The 17929-nt window shown below is 44.9% G+C and overlaps 1 protein-coding gene across 2 annotated transcripts in view; it reads left to right on the top strand.

The window, feature by feature from the left end:
* Positions 1 to 5035: 5035 nt before the first annotated feature.
* RNF38 (ring finger protein 38) overlaps positions 5036 to 17929 on the top strand; it is a 327125-nt gene continuing 314231 nt past the window's right edge. The window contains exon 1 of one of the 2 annotated variants that reach the window (XM_068234238.1): positions 5036 to 6147. In XM_068234238.1, the coding sequence (XP_068090339.1) occupies positions 5406 to 6147 (742 nt within the window). In that variant the 5' untranslated portion in view covers positions 5036 to 5405. The remainder of the gene's footprint in view (positions 6148 to 17929) is intronic. The other variant, XM_068234239.1, reaches the window with a different exon arrangement.

The raw sequence follows: 17929 nt of genomic DNA on the forward strand, positions 1-17929 counted from the left end.
AGACCTGCCGGGTGGCCTTCCTCTGGCTCTGGCACTACCTCTTCCTCTACCTGTTCTGTCCATATCGGGTATGCACGGAGTGGTATATCACACTGCGTGCACTCACGTAGGTAGGTGGGTTCACTTAACTGCACAGGTATGCGCACTGATGCGGTGGATTCACTGAACAGAACAGGTATGCAGTGGCGGGTTCACTGAACAGAACAGGTATACAGTGGCGGGTTCACAGAACAGGTATGCAGTGGCAGGTTCACTGAACAGGTATACAGGGCGGGTTCACTGAACACAACAGGTATGCAGTGACGGGTTCACTGAACAGGAATACAGTGGCGGGTTCACTGAACAGAACAGGTATGCAGTGGTGGGTTCACTGAACAGTACAAGTATGCAGTGGTGGGTTCACTGAACAGGTATGCAGTGGTGGGTTTACAGAACAGGTATGCAGTGGTGGGTTCACTGAACAGGTATGCAGTGGTGGGTTCACAGAACAGGTATGCAGTGGTGGGTTCACAGAACAGGTATGCAGTGGCAGGTTCACTGAACAGGTATGCAGTGGTGGGTTCACTGAACAGAACAGGTATACAGTGGCAGGTTCACTGAACAGAACAGGTATGCAGTGGTGGGTTCACAGAACAGGTATACAGTGGCAGGTTCACTGAACACAACAGGTATGCAGTGGCGGGTTAACTGAACAGGTATACAGTGGCGGGTTCACTGAACAGAACAGGTATACAGTGGCGGGTTCACAGAACAGGTATGCAGTGGCAGGTTCACTGAACAGGTATACAGTGGCGGGTTCACTGAACACAACAGGTATGCAGTGGTGGGTTCACAGAACAGGTATGTAGTGGCGGGTTCACAGAACAGGTATGCAGTGGCAGGTTCACTGAACAGGTATGCAGTGGTGGGTTCACTGAGCAGGTATGCAGTGGTGGGTTCACTGAACAGGTATGCAGTGGTGGGTTCACTGAGCAGGTATGCAGTGGTGGGTTCACTGAACAGGTATGCAGTGGTGGGTTCACAGTACAGGTATGCAGTGGTGGGTTCACAGTACAGGTATGCAGGTATCCAGTGGGCTCACTGAACAGAACAGGTATGGTGGGCTCACTGAACAGAACAGGTATGCAGCCAGGAACAAGCTAAGCCTAACTAATCTTTTCCTATGAGAGACAGTCTGCAGCAGCTCGCCCTACTCTCACTAACGCAGGCACACGAGTGAGCGTAATGGCCGCCGCTGCCTGCCTTTTATTAGGGGGGGGAGTGGCTCCAGGGGCTAGTGTAGCCTAATTGGCTACACTGGGCCTGCTGACTGTGATGTAGAGGGTCAAAGTTGACCCTCATGGTGCATTATGGGGCGAACCGAACTTCCGCAAAAGTTCGCCTGCGGGACCCGAACGCGAACCACTGAAGTTCTCATGGAACCGTTCGCAGGCGAACCGTTCGGCCCAACTCTATTGCCGACACGGTATGACCAGCTGTTAAATGAGCGCATGCACCAATCAGTTCTGTGGGTAAACCTAGCCTCTATAGGACAATATTTTTACGAATAAATAAATGTGATATTCAAAGCACACCTGACCCTAGGCAAAGCTACCTAAGATAAGCACAAAGCTATATTAATGTTGGATCCTCCACATACCTTTGTGCATTGTCCATTTTTCTCCTTGTTCCCCCTGGTCCCTGTAATCACTTATAAAAAAAATGTGAGTTTTAGCTAAAGTCAAATTTTCAGACAGGAAGAGGCAGGCTTGCTGCGAAGTTCCCTCCTGTCACCCTCCCATTCCTTGCTCTTTAAAGGAGGAAATGGGAGTGCTGGCAAAGCCACCATGGCGGTTTTATCCTGAAGCCTATGCACAAAGCTCAGGAGAAGTTTGGAAAGGCCGGCAAAGGGGGAGTTTAAGAACATTTTTGTTTTCATTTAGCAGGTGAGTACATTTAATTTTCAATATCAACCTTATATGTACACAAAGCAAGATGATAATTTAATAAACCAGAAGTCCTTTTTAACAAGCTCTTCTCAACACCCCCACCCCAAATTCCTCCAACCCACAGGTGAGGGGTGTGATGCCACTACAATGAAAAGAATGATAACTGTGGAAAAAGATATAATAAATGCTTAAATAAAGCAGGTGATTATGCGGCTGTTACTTTCTAGATGACCCTTGTGAAAATGCATACATGCAGACTTGCAGCATAGGCGTTAGGTCCACTTTCACTACCGTATGTATGTATGTATGTAAGTATGCAATGTTAGATGTTCCTATTGTACTACACATAAACTACAGTATACCCGTGGTGCATTCCATACAGCATTACAGTGGATGATATAACTACTGTATATACTCGAGTATAAGTCTAGAAATTTAGGTCTGATTCACTTCATAAAAGTATAGGGGTCTACTTGTACACGAGTCATGGGCAACACTGAGCACTGAGCACACTGAGTTATGTGTGTACTAATAGTTACATTCCTATTTACAGCAATTAACCCTGTGGTAGGTGCCACTGTCCTGATAAAGGAAATGCCAAGAAAACACAGGTCTGAAAGTCCTGGCCACAGCAATTAACAAGGAAAGGGACAGGTGTGGGGGGGGGGGGGGGGGGGGGGGGGGGGGGGAACTTGAGCTGCATAAAAGGGAGTGAATAATTGTAGCACCTTGGGGTCTGGAGGGGGTATTGGCTGCACTTAGGGGACAGGAGGGATTAATGGCTGTAATACTGTATGCAGTGCAGTCATTAACCCCTCCTGAGCCCCAAGTGCAGCCATTAACTTTGTTGGGTAGTCTTATACTTGTGTCAATAAAAAATTCCAGCTTAAGAGGGTTGAATATTGAAGTTGACTTATACACGAGGTCGACTTGTATTCGAGTATATACGGTATTAACATTAAAATATATTAAAAAATATGTATAATTAATTCCTTCTAACCTGGTCAGGATTTCTAAGACATTGCTACTACCCTCTTTCCCCGAAATTACAGGGGCACTACAGCGAAAAACTGTAAAATTTAAATTATGTGAAAACATATACAAATAAGAAGTACATTTTTTCCAGAGTAAAATGAGCCCTACATTACTTTTTCTCCTATGTGGCTGTCACTTACTGTAGGTAGTAGAAATCTGACAGAAGTGACAGGTTTTGGGCTAGTCCATCTCTTTATAGGGGATTCTCAGGGATATATTTATTTTCAAAAGCACTTAGTGAATGGCAGTTGCACTGTCCAACTGCCAAAAAACTGCGCAGCGAGCAAGGAAGCTGGCCAGTATCATTGTTTGAATCCGTTTTTAGGGAATATCTTTATAAAGAATAAAAGCCTTGCTGAGAATTCCCTATGAAGAGATGGACTAGTCCAAAACCTGTCAATTCTGTCAGATTTCTACTACCTACTGTAAGTGATAGCATTATAGGAGAAAAGTCATTTATGACTCATTTTACTCTGGAAAAAAATGTACTTCTTATTTGTATATGTTTGCACATATTTTAAATTTTACAGTTTTTGCTGTAGTGCCCCTTTAAGACATTAACTGAACGTAAGTCCTAGCAGGAATTTGGAGCATGCATGAAATATAAGCCCTACTCTGAAAGTAAGCCCTAGCTGCAGTAAGGGGAAAAAACTATGGCAACTTGTGTTTCTACTGGAGCCAATGGTCTCGTGGGCAGGACCATGGATCCTTCATTGGGCCTATCACTGCACTCACTGCTACTCAGGGAGTGCAGTGATTGGCCCAATAACAGAGCCATGGTCCTGACTGTGAGACGATCTGCTCCAGCAGAAACACAAGTTGCTGTACTTCTTCCCCATAGACTGAAGCTTGAGGGGACAGCACGGCATGGAGCTGGGGAGAACATGGGAGACACCAGGAGGAGATAGGGGGACACGGGGTTAGAGGAGGACATGGGTACAGAGGGGGACACCAGGAGGACACTAAAGGTACAAGGGGGACAGGGGGGCACACAAGAGGTGGATCCAGCAGAGGAAGAGGCGAAACGGCACAGTGGGGAAGCCAAGACAATACACAGAACAGGAACTTGTGTGTTCCTAGAAATATAAGTCATCCCCTGAAAATAAGCCCTAGCACATATTTTGGTGCAAAAATATAAGATTGTCTTATTTTGGGGTAAACACGGTAGGTTGCAAGAGATTGCCACCCCTACCTGGTCCCTACGAGGTCATAGAGATGTTGAAAGGTTACTGAGATCATTGTGAATCAGAAAATGTACGGTTAGCACTAGCAGTTACATGCATACATCCACACACACACAAAAATATTGGTTTCATACAATCACTAATTTACTTTTTGTTTTTCTGGCAAACCAGCATTAAGATTTAATGTGTTCAAGGTTCTGATAGCAGCAGACCAAGCTTACTAGATCATATATGTTCTCCTGGACAGGGGGGACTTTAGTTACTCAGGCCCAATGTCTTATTAATTATAACAGAGAAGCAGCTGAAATGGCTACTGGCCTGCTCCCTTGCTGCTGAACGTATGTGTGCTTGAAGAGCAGAGAGCAATGGGGCTGGTACGGAAGTAGAGTTAGCTGTGCTGTACATGGGCCGATAGGGAGAGACAGACACAACACAGGAGAACGCTCCTCACATAAGATACTTTCATTTCTGCTGCGTTTTGTGACATCATAAAGAGAAGAGAAGAACTCCTGGGGAAAGTCACACAGAGCAAGGGAATCCTCAGCAGGGATTCTATGGAGCACAGACGACCTCGTCGCTGCTTAGAACACAAACTGAGCACAGTTATATTAGACGCGCATACGCCACTAAGGTCAGAAAGCAAGTGAGATCAGAGAGCTCAGGACTCCACCAAAGAAGTGCTGCCGTTCCCTGTATCTTTAATTGGATGTTTTATTTGGAATGAGCCTGTGTACAGAGGGGAGAAGGCTGAGAGGCGGATTCCTAGGCTGTAATCATTCTCTCTTACAGGCAGCGGGTGAGGAAGCATTGTGCTGGCCGTACTGCCCTTCCTCCTATGCTGCTGCTGCTGCTGGAGAGTACTCAGAGGCTCGCTCTATGGCAGGATCTATAGAAGCCTAAGCTTGGCACAATATAGCGCTCGCCATGCACTTCGCCTATTCCTGACTGCGAGGAGGGGAAGTGAGAGCTGTCAGCTACTGTGTGTTTCTCGCACTTTGGACCATTCTTATTTCCCATGAACGGCTTTTATTTTTTCGCACTGGTGAAAGTGGACTGAGACTTCCTCGCTACACAGCAGACTATTGTTTTTGGCATCGGTGGTGCCCACCTCTTTGCCCTGACATGAATTCTTCCTAACGCCCCCCAGACCACCCTGGAATGACAAAGGGGGTCTGAAGAAGAACTCCTGCCTGCTGTTTGGATCGCTTGTGTTTTTAGCGTCTGCCCGTTGCTGCCCGTGTATCTACTGGCATTTGTGATGCCAGTTGCCTCCAGCTCAGTGCAGCCCTCCCCTCTGGACTCCAGCCTCCTCTACACTCGGTGCCATCCGGTGCAGGCAGACACACTACGGGACCCCAAGCAGCAGCAGCAGCCAGTGGGAGGCGGTGACAGCGGGGGTGGTGGTGGAGGAGGAGGAGGTGGGCTGTTGCCTTTCCCGATTTGCCTCGATCCCAGGCAGGCTGAAGCAGGGGCCGAGGCTGCAGCGGCCACCAGCAGAGAAGCTGGGCACAGCAGCAGATTGCTTGCCTCAGCCTCCTCCCCCCAGCACCCTCCTCTTCTGCAGGTCACCCCGTCTTTCTCTTTCCCTTCATCCTTTCTACGGTCTTTCTCCTCTCTGTCCTCTCCCCCGTCATCTCCTCCACCTCCTCTAGCTCCTTCCTTCCTATTCCCAGCTTTCCTGGAGCCCCCAAGGACTAGATCCAGATCTAGGTCTGGACTCATAATGAACCACCAACAGCAGCAGCCGCTGCATGGCATGCCTGGGGTGCCTCACTTCCACCACCAGCTCCAGACACCCCCACCTCACCATCTTCACCACCACCATCACCACCACCTTTCTCCTGCCCTGCGTGGGCCAGGAATGGACAGAAATGATAACAACCCCCCAGAGGGAGCCAGACAACCCCACAGTCCTCCAGCAGGGGCAAGAAGGAGAGTAAACAGTCCGACTGCCAGTGATAACCTCCACCATCACCATCACCACATACGTTCTCAAGCAGGTAGGAGCTCCTCTGACTTTTGGGGAAAGTTATACATGACATCTGTCATGAGATCTGTACTTAGAATTGTGATCCCAGAACGTCCAAAAAGTTCACACACACCAGTCCCAATGGCTGTCGCGGTTTGACATGTTAATAAGTGATCACTCTGATTTATAAGTCATAAACAAGGGTGCAATAGTGAAAATAAGTATGTGACAAGTCTTTAAAACAGGAGTGTAAGCTGAAGATTGAGTACAGCTATTAACCTTTGGATGCCCTATCCTCAGCATAGAAGAGATCGATTATTCCTGTGCATTGGTGCATTGTGTAGGGTACCACGGGAGTTAAGTCTAGGCAGCTTGTCAGCAATAATGAGCTGTGGTGGTTTCTGTTTTTAGAAATATAAATAATCTCTAGGCAGATGTGCAGCAATTGGTACACAGAGCTGCAAGAGTTGTTTGTTTATAAACATAGCAGGGAGTTGTTTTGATGAGTATTAGGATGTGGCAGCTGGAGAAATGAAGTCGACAGTGTAGCAATAGATAGAGAAAGCAGAGGTTAAATGGAATTGATGACATGGATGTGGAAGTGAATGAGTTAAGCGAGGAGGGCGCACACAGGCACTCAGTTCCCCTCCTCTCCCTCCTGTCATACATTCCTGTAATGCTGGACACATGCTCCTGTGGGCGGGGGAAGGGGAACTTCTATGGATTTTGCTGCTGCTGTATTGTCATTTTAGTGTTTGTAGCAATGCTGGTCGCATTCAGTAGGATAGATCTGTATGTGTGTAAAGCAGGCTCAGTGTCACTGTACTTTAGTATTTGTAAATTAACTTGCAATGAGCCCTTATAAATAATGTGGAGTACTGTACTTTGTTTATTTTGTTTTGCTGTCAGGATCCAGCCATGTCAACCCCTGTGTGGACAGTATAAGCTGTCACAATAACCCCTATATTGATATTAAATAAGCTACTTTCTGCTGGAACTATGTGCTTTGCAATGGCCCCCATGCTTCCACAATGGTAAATGGATTGTGTACACTCATTAGCACCCCTCTGTTGAAGTGCTGATTAAGTCTGCACACACTGAATACTGGAGTGGGGGTCGCCGATGTCATTTAAAGTGTACCTGAAGGCAACTTTGGAGCAAAAGACACCTCAGTAGAGGGAAATCCCTGGATAAGCCAGTGGCTGTTCCCATCCCCCTTGAGCTGCCATTCCAGAGCTGGGACCCTCTGAACCTATTTGACAAGGGCCTGTTTTATAGGTTTGCATGGCTGCGCTTCCATCCATGTATCGCCTGATGCTCGATTCATGCATTTGCCAGTTGCTTGAGCAACCAGCCAAAAAGGCACAAGCCTTCCTTCCCCTGTGCAGGATAAAATACTCACCGAGCCTTCAAAGACGTCCTGTAGCTCCTAGCGGGCTCTTGCCGGCTTTCTGGTGCCCTCCGTGTATGGCTCCCGGTGTGTCACCTGACCTGCGTTGGGTCACGTGACACACCAGAAGCCGTGCACAGATGCCAGAAAACCGCTTGGAGCTACAGGAAGGCTACAAGACATCACTGGAGGCTCGGTGAGTATTTTTGTGGCTGGCAACCCTCGCCAAAAACCAGTCCCTATTATCCCCTCACGCATGCCTGTTAGTTGAGACTTCCAGTTGCCTGAGTTCTAGCAAATGGGGACTTAGCTTTATTTACTTTTTGGTTTTGGTTTTTTTTTAATCACAGGTTTGCTTTAGACAAGACAAGACAAATAACATTTATATCGCGATTTTCTCCTGGCAGACTCAAAGCGCAGCAGCATTTTAACAACAAGCCATGTAAATCCTGAAAACTAGGATGGATGTGTAATTCTTCAGCTTGCTTGACCCCAAGCTGATCACCCTTGCTATGCTTGCACGACTAAGCATTAGGCTAGCTGTGCCTAAAGAGTGAGCAATGCAGGAGGTGATGAATAGTGTGCTGTTAACTGTGTAAGGAAAGGATGTGACAGAGGTTCTGTCACATCACTACTGGCTATTCATTTTCTAAGGAATTTATTTTCAAGCATAGATTGTATGCAATAACTGGCCCCTGAGTATGTGGTGAGAGCTGTCAGATAGAACTCTGTATAGGAGAATGCCCAGACCATGCAACGCCCCTTTCTTACATGACGCTTTCTGGCTGTAATCTAGATATAGCAATCCTATGTCTGCCAGCCTCGGGGGTCAATGGTAGTATCAACTACTACCGTATGTAGTACTACTATTGACCCCTGACAGTGGGACAGGATCAAGCCTCCCAAGCAAACAGTCCAGAACAAGCATACAATTCCCAGCCAGAACTCAACCCCTAAATTATATATATCCAATTTCTTTTTTATTGCATATTAGTTGCGGTAATACAACACATAAAGACCAGCACAATGTTTCGGGCCAACCACCCTTTGTCAAGTGCTTAGGCTTCTGACATACACATGTGACATTGTGTATGTCAGAAGCAACTAATATGTAATAAAAAGGAAATTGGATATGTATCCTTTAAGGGTCGAGATCTGGCTGGGAATTGTATGCTTGTTCTGTAATCTAGACATACTCAGCTGCATTGGACATGGATGATTGACTTAAGGTACCCTAAGTACATTCATAGTCTTCTTACAACCCAGAGCCTGATCATCCACCACTGTGGTGGAGGATGACCAATCACCCTAAAAAAGAAGAACCCAGAGATAATGGGAGCCCAAATGGTGCAGTATGTCATAGATTGTTTGGTAAAAGCGAAAAGGAAATTGTTGTACTCACAAAGGAAGGTTGCATAAGGGGCAACCAACCACTGAAGGCAGGTGGAGATGTATAAAACCAAATCCACTTGGGTTTCCAGAACTGGATGCGGTCACACTCATGGAAGAAAACAACGAAGTTCCTATTGGCAGCATACCACTATGTACCAAGGCCCGCCCCCTCAAGAGGGTGAAAAGCACAAAGGGATTAAGAGGAGCCCAATGATGGATAAAACTGGGTTAAAAACAACTAAAATAGAAAAAAGAGGTGGCTTACCTCAATAACGACAAGCTTGTATAAATATGAATTTTAATAAACACAGGCAACGCATTTCGTGGGTCCGCACCACTTCCTCAGGCCAAATACAGTGCCAAAAGTGTGTAATGAACAGAGGCTTAGTTTTATCTACTATTGGGCACCTTTTAATCCTTTTATGGATCATTTTAATCCTTTTGTGGATCATCCTCAATTCTAGGCAGTTGTCTAGGGCTTGGAGAGAGTCTAGGGGCCTGGTCGATGCTACCCCCCCACCAAATCTTACTAAAAAAATCCAGGTGACCATAAACGGTGAGCAAATACTGCTATCTTTCCCCATGTCATCTTAATCCATTTCTCCACTGAGGTCTCCATCCACTACCCTCTAGATTGTAAGCTCACAACGGGAGAGACGTCCCTCTGCATGCTGAAGTGACCTGCTTCGTTGTGGCTTGACTGCTAGGGAGCAGCTTTACCTAACACCTATCTTTTGTGCAGCTAGAAAGTTTTGCCATACCTTGTTATCATCACAAATAATTTGTATGTGTTGTCTCAAATCGTGTTGAATTGTGCAGAATCATTGTGACTTCTAGAAAAGGCACTGATACGATTTCAGTTGATTGTGGCATGTTGCTCGTCAATAGATGATTGATTCACCCTATAGATTCCATCCATACAGTTAGTGAAATGATCATGCATATCTGATAATCTGAATTTTACTACCTACTGAACACAAGTTTTTGTTTGATGTTCATTTGTTGTGTATAGGCAGCTCTACACTACTAGGGAACAGTCCGCTTGCTTTTAAAATACAATGCCAATATAGGGATCAGAAGTAATAGATGACTGACCTATAATCTACTACGGTATAGTGTCTGCATCAGCTGTATGGCACGTTAGCCGTTGGGTCTGTTCGATGACTGATATTCCAGCTTGTGCACTGAAGCATCTGTTTCTGAAGGGAGCGAGCGAACTGAGCATCTGCATGTTTGGCAAAATGACATGTTCTCCCCATAGCTGAGAAGTAAATAATTGTAGGGGGTGTAGGAGTTCTATATACTATTGTGATCTGATTCTTATATAACTCCAGTGTTATTGCACTCTTTCTTAAATGGATACATTGTGTTTGTATAGTTGTGTTAATAATAATGTACAGTATTAATATCATTGGAAATATAAATAAAATGTGTGGATATATATATATAAACTTACATTGTAACATTCTAAGCTGTTTGCAAGTGATACATGTTTGTAGTTGATATTGTTTCATTAGTAAAGGGATATAGCAGAGGTGGTGGGGCAGGACAGATATATTTTAGATCACGAGGAGGTGCATGTGCATTCCTAGCACTGTACAATGAGGAGGTCACTTCACGAGAGCATGGCATATGCCCACCATGGATAGTACAAGGAGCAGTTAATAAAAGCACAGCCAAAAATTGTTATTCATCGTAATATTGATAGCCGTTACATTATTTAGCGGGCGGCTGCAATTGCATTGTTATTTATTGTATTATTGATAGTCATTACGCTAGATTAAATTGTTATTTATCGTTTTATTGTTAGCAGGGATTGGGGGTCTTAAGTATGAAAACTCACCAAGGTGCTTGGTAAGCAGCTAGTCAAGTAACAAGTTACCTGAAACACTTTGCCGGTGCCTTGTCTCAGCTGGATTGCTCATACAGCTTGTATCACATCGAAAGTAGAAAGAAGAGACGGCACACCACTGGCTGCAATCAAGGTGCTGTGTGTTTAACGAACAAGTCACACTACATGTTACAGAGGAACAACCTCCTTCTGTTTTACACCTGATGAAGGAGGTTGTTCCTCCATAACATGTAGTGTGACTTGTTTGTTAAACACACAGCACCTTGATTGCAGCCAGTGGTGTGCCGTCTCTTCTTTCTACTTTCGATTGGGGGTCTTAAGGTTCGGCACCACCAGGGCAGTCTTAGGGTTAGGCACCGCTAGGGGGTCTTAGGGTTAAGCACCAACGGGGGGTGTCTTAGGGTTAGGCACCACGGGGGGAGGGTTCTGTGTGAGAGTAGAGAGAGGTTAGGTTACCAATAATAATAATACAATAATGTAATACCACAATTAAATTATTTATTTACCGTTTTTGTTATGGTTATTGTTATTCAACATTGCGCCTACATTTTCATTTACCGTTATTGTCATTGATATTGTTATTTAACATTGCGCCTAAAAGCCTGCAACTTTTTCAAATACAGTATATGCCTAGAAAAGCCTATTTATGAGGGTGCAATTCAGAGGAGTAGGCGCGCTGTCATTTTAAAATTCACTGCAAACCTTGATACTAAATTTTAATGTAAATTAATAATGGACTTGTAAAAGGAGTTAAAAACTAAACAGGAGCCATATTTTAATTTTAATTAGCCCATTGTACCATTCTATTTATAGAAATTAGCTATAAAATTGACCACCTTCATATTCGTCACATTTAATTAATAATGCTCTTCACAGGATATATTTCTGAAAGCTCACAGTGCTGTCACTCCACTTAAAGTACAGCTATATAGCCACGAAGCAAAAATGTAACATTATAATTTAAAGCAAAATTCCATGTTGAAAAAGGTTGCTTAAAATCACAGCCATAGGCAGCAAAGATAAAACAAGGTCCAGATGCAATAGCACGTTCTCAATATGTTATTTAATACAAACCTTATGTGAAAATAAATGTATTAGATAATGAAGTGTATGTGCAGTACAGCTAAGAAATAAAACATTAGTAGCAAAGAAAAGTCTCATATTGTTTTCCAGTAATAGAAGAGTTAAAAAAAAACTTCAGTTGTTATCTATGCAAAAGAGCTTCTCTGAGCTTTTTGACCCACTGGGTCGAATACAGTCCGGTTTTCTGAAGCACTTTAACAGCCAAAAAACAGTGAGAGGCAGCTTGAGATAAGGTCTTACTGCAGGGAAGTTCCAAATGTCATTTGTCTTCCAAAGTTCTGCTTTGTTTTATAGCTTAAAAGACAGAGGCCCATATGCAATTCAGTTTTCCACCTGAGTTTTCTCCTAGGTATATATTTAGGTATGATGTTTTTACAACCTGTTAAAGAGACTCTGAAGGCTCTCAAAATACAGGTTTTTCTTCTAAAATCCTCTTTAATATCAATGCCCTAACTGAAACGCTGCATCCCCCGCGGCTGAACACTAAATAAAGCACCCCAAACTCCCAGGGCAAAAATCCACGACTTTCGTGGTCGTGGATTTTGTTGCCCGGGGAGGCAGAGCTTTGGGCTGTAGCTCTGCCTCCATACGTGTCAATCCACGCATATCTCCGTCTCTCCCCTGCCCCTCTCAGTGAAAAAAGACTGAGAGGGGCGCGGGCGGAGGCGGAGATCCGTGCTGATGGACGCGTGTAGAGGCAGAGCTACAGCCCAAAGCTCTGCCTCTTCACGGAAGCGCTCCCCGCAATGTGCCCCGGGGAGTTTGGGGTGATTTAGTTAGTGTTCAGCCACTGGGATGCGGCGTTTCAGTTTGAGTATTGATATTAAAGAGGGTTTTAAAAGAAAAACAGGTATTTTGTGAGACTTCAGTCTCTCTTTAATAAAATGCCTTTTACACTCCCAGCTAGCAAACAAATGCCTGCGCACTGTTTGTCAGGCTTTCTCAGAGAAGTTTTGGGGGAACCAGCACTGGATTCCAGGCTACAGAGGATTTCGAAGCCTCATTGGGACCCTGAGTCTTGCCCCTCCTGAGGTAAGTATCTCCCAGAGGGAGATTTTTTTTGTTACAGGTTCTCTTTAAGCAAACATTTACACAGGAATTCAAATATGCATGATAACTAGGGCAGCAGCATTTGTTTTTGTACAGTTTTCATTTATCATGATAAAAACAAAACAAAAAAAAACAACTTGATACCTTTAGTTGAGCTCTTTAACATGTACAGTAATTGAGCCTACAAGATAATAACAACATGCAAGCTGGGAGATTTACATCACCAGAGGCTGCCAGCAGTCCTGTCCACTCTCTGCTTCTCTATAGCTATGCACCAGAAAGGACTCTCTTTATTTCAGTTGATCTCTAATGAACAAGCTGTACACATCGCAAAAATGGTGTCCTTGCTTCAGGATGAGCGAATACACTGATTAAACAAGGGAAGGCTGAGTACACGCTGAAAAATATTACTATGTAGGTACAATCAAAACAGGGCCTTGGATAGAAAAACATAATCATAATGTGATCTTAGATCTGAATTAACAACCCTGTGTAAAATAATAGCCTCCAAGCTGACAAACACTACTGAGAAACTGTTACAGCAGCAACATTACCTCTTACACACTGCAAGAGTGGAAGGACAGGCTCTTCTTCCCTCCTATTCCATGGTTATATGTTTGTTTATCTCATATTTCTTATCTGTACCGCTTATTCATTTATTTGACAGTGCTGTATAACATAACAATCTGCCTGTACATACTGCTGTAAGCAGTTCCACTTTTAGTCATTTTTATTTTTCTTCAGTTACATTTAAAGTGAACCAGAGAATATAATAAACTAATGAGATAAACAATTGTATTTATGTTCCTACCCCTAAAATTTACTTTTTAAGATATTATGGTTTTACATTTACAAACTAGACTGAATGGTTTGTTGTCTCTGCTCAGTGGCAGCCTAATAAGTGTCTCATGGTTAGAAAAAGGTCAATAGTTCATGTATTTTATCTCCCTCTGCTCTCAGAAGTTGTACTTTGCCAGGAAAACTTTTATGGCTGTAATTTGCTTATCAGTGATATTTACTATATTCCCGACAAGGCACTAGCAAGACACAAGCTGTCACTTCCATGTCTAGAAAGGAACTGTTTCAGGCAACAAAATACAACAAGTAAAACAGCCTGGTTATTACTATATTTTGCACTGTACATACACGTTTATCTTATCCCATCACACATCGCCTCGGGTACACTTTTAGACATACGTTACATTAAGTCATCTATTATCCTCATTTGGCCCAAATTTTTATGTATCAAGATGGATGTGGAGAAGTGCACAGCTAGGTGAATGGTAAATTCCCGTGTCACAGCCAGGGTACTTGCAGTTGTTTTTTAAGGCCGTGTATGTTCACAATATTCACATATGCTTTTAGTCTAAACATTTGCTCTCTATTCCATTGTTACCAGCTTTTCTGTGAACTATCTGCAGAATACTACACTGACTCTGAAAATCTGGCTTCACAGAAATCAATAAAGATAGAGGCTGAATGTTTTTCATTTAATTGATGCATTTATCACTTATCTTTTGTTACAGACCCCAGTTCAGGTAGTTTCTATGTTTTTTCTTTTTTTTTTTTCCTGTAAAGGCTTTTTTGTTCCAAGTTGTACTTCCTGCAAAAGCAAACAAACAAAAACAAAGGATAACATCTGTTGCATTAGTTCATTGGTGCTGATCCGTTACTCCTTCTCTCCCATCAGCCATGGCCTGTGCTCTCTACATTCACATGGAGTCCACATAGCTGGGGAGGCGGTGGCTACACTCGCTACTTAACCACACCTTTACCACAGTCACTGCATATTAATTCTGTATTATTTTGAAGCATCTGAGTATGTGCCATAAACAGCTTAGACATATGACTGAATAGTGATGGGCAGGGCAATTCACCTCCTGTTTTAAATTACAAGTCTAGCGATTGCAGAAATGCACAAGCCACTATCTTGCAGTGAATTGGCCAGCTTTACTAGATGAGTACATGTATCTGCTGTTGTCTGTATTGGGATAATATCCAAAGCACACACACACCCACACACATACACATATATTCTGGAAGTTTGAAGTTAAAATGTATTTTATTGAAATATCCAGCTAGGTTTCTAGCTTATTAATCTCTAGCATTAGGGATGGCCCGAACGGTTCCAGGCGAACTTCCGGGGTTCGCGATCACGGAGAACCGCGGACTTTTCCGGAAGTTCGGCAGGCCCCCATAGTGCATCATGAGGGTCAACTTTGACCATCTACATCACAGTCAGCAGGCACATTGTAGCCAATTAGGCTACACTCCCTTCTAGAGCCCCCCCTTATAAAAGGCAGGCAGCGTCAGGCTTTTCACTCACTCGTGTGCCTGCAGTAATTAGTGAAGGGATAGCTGCTGCAGACTCTCATAGGGAAAGCTTAGTTAGACTCTTGTAGGCTTCTTACCTTGCTCCTTGCTGATTCTTATTGCTAAAAAAGCACCCCACAACAGCTCTTTTGAGAGCTAATCTTGTTTTTGTGATCTATTTTTTTTCTCTGTGTGTCCCACTGACACTTGTGTTGCATAGACAGCCTTGGTAATTCCTACTGTGTGTGCCACTGCCAGGCCCAGCACATTCAGTGACTACCTGTCTGTGTGTGACAGGTGCACATTGTAATACCCACTGCATATAATGAATCCCGGAGGCCTACTGCCCGCCCCAAGACTAAGTCCGTCCCCACACACAGCATCTCTCCCTGCACGCCGTGTGACTGCCCGCAGGTCGCTTGACTGCCTTCTCCGCCACCACCAACAGGGTCCAGGACTCCAGGTGGATTCCTGAATTTTTAAGGCCGCTGCTAGCAGCGGCCGCTATACTAATTTTTCTAGTGCGTGTACATGCCTGCCTAATTTTTCTGGCTGCACTGCAACTGCAACAACAAAACAAAAGGCATGTTCATGTGCCAATTCCCCTTCGTGATCATTACCTTGCCGCAGTGAAGGGGCTTGCGTATCACAATGAAGCAATGACCGCCGGCTATATGAGTGTCTCGGGGGGGGGGGGGGGGGGCACACCCAAGATAATAAGGTCATTGCTTAATTGTAGACAGACCAGATTTGATCAGCTGGGCAGTCACTGTTCTGTCATTCAGCTACCTCAGCCCGGCGACCATATGGGCTTGAAAACCGCCACGGCCTGCACTCTCGCCATGGTGCGCACCAGTCCAGCACGGCCGTCACAACACAAACAGCTGTTTGCGGTGCGTTACACAGTGAGTTTGGTGTGTCAGTGTGAAGCAGTACTCTAATTACACTTCCTGATTGATGTTTTAAAGCACTTTAGGCCTGCAATTTAGCATTTAATGTGATTTCTGCCCTTAAAACGCTGCTTTGCGTCCAATCCAGATTTTTTCCCGGGATTTTGGCTTCTATCCCACTCCGCCATGCCCCCCTCCAGGTGTTAGACCCCTTGAAACATCTTTTCCATCACTCTTGTGGCCAGCATAACTTTTTATAGTTTTCAAAGTTCGCCTCCCCATTGAAGTCTATTGCGGTTCGCGGAAGTTCGCACTAACCGAACTTTTGCGGAAGTTCGCAAACCAAAAATCGGAGGTTCGGGCCATCTCTATCTAGCATATGGATTGGATTTTTTTTTCTCCTTTAGTAGATTATGCCTGTGGTTCTGTTTTCGAGTACTTCTATTTGTAATCATTTATTTTCCTGCATTTTATTTATTTTAAGTGTAACAGGAGACATGACACTCCCAGTATGGGCAGCCAGATGTAGCCCCCCCCCAAGTTTAAGTAGCCAGATGTCCCACTACAATATCCAGCCAGATGAGCCCTGCAGTATAGGCATAGGCAGCCAGATGCAGCCCCCCCCCCCAAGTTTAGGTAGCCAGATGTCCCCCTACAATATCCAGCCAGATGACCTCTGCAGTATAGGCAGCTAGATGTACCCCCCCCCCCCAAGTTTAGGTAGCCAAATGCCCCCCTACAACAGCCAGATGACACCTGCAGTATAGGTAGCTAAATGTAGCCCCCAAGCTCCCCCCCCCCCAATATTGGTAAGCAGATGTAGCCCCCCACAATAGGCCGCCAGCTGCTGAAGGGGGGAGCAGCACAGGCGCAGAGGGAGGAGGAAAGGAGGAGGGACATCTGGGGTGCAGAATAGTATGAAGAGTAATAGAGTAATTCACAGCGGTAGAAGTGCGTCTCTCACCTCCTCTGGACGCCTTCAGAAATGTGCATCCTCCTCTTCCCTCAGCTCTGGAGGGCACCTCTGGCTACCTCGTTGCAACACCTGAGTCAGGGCAGTTCCTAGGCTAACATATGTAGCAGAAAGGAAAGCAGCAATGTAAAGCATGCTTCCCGAAGTGAGATTGAGAGGACCTGCAACTGGTGCAAGGACAATAACCTCGTCCTTAATGCGGCAAAGACTGTTGAACTGATCATGGACTTCAGGAAAAACCCTTCCACCCTCCACCCAGTCCTCATTGTGGAGACCCAAGTTTCCAGGGTACCGTGCTTTTGGTTCCTTGGCACAACAATAACTAACTCTAAGATGGGGGTAACACACCACAAACATTTGGAAGAAAGTGCAGCAGAGGGTAGTCTTCTTGTGCCAGCTGAATTAATTTGAAATCATACGTGAGCTGCTTATCAGCTTCTACACCGATACCATCAAATCCATCCTTTGCTTTTCCCTTATCTCGACAAATGTAAACTCTATCGATTAATTAGCGATTAATTAGCGCTGCGGAGAAGATCATAGGTTTGCCCCTGCCACAGCTAGACCTCCTTCACACTGCCAGAATGAGGATGATGGACACCAGGATTTTGTACGACCACTCCCACCCAGGCAGTCGCTTCTTCAAGCTCCTCCCATCAGGTCGCCATTCCAGAGCCATCGCCTCCAGGACCACCATGCATAGGAGCATGTTCTTCCCCCAGGCTGTCCTCCTCCTACTGAACTCCAGTCCCCCCTGCCAGGGTGTGGCACCCTAGTCTCTTTGACAGAATTATTTCACCTGACACCCACCCCCAGCTTCCAAGCACTCGTGTGCAGAACTTGCCCCATACCCTAGCTATTAGAGTTCTT

The sequence above is a fragment of the Hyperolius riggenbachi genome, chromosome 1 (assembly GCF_040937935.1).
Source record: "Hyperolius riggenbachi isolate aHypRig1 chromosome 1, aHypRig1.pri, whole genome shotgun sequence".
NCBI classification, from domain to species: Eukaryota; Metazoa; Chordata; class Amphibia; order Anura; family Hyperoliidae; genus Hyperolius; species Hyperolius riggenbachi.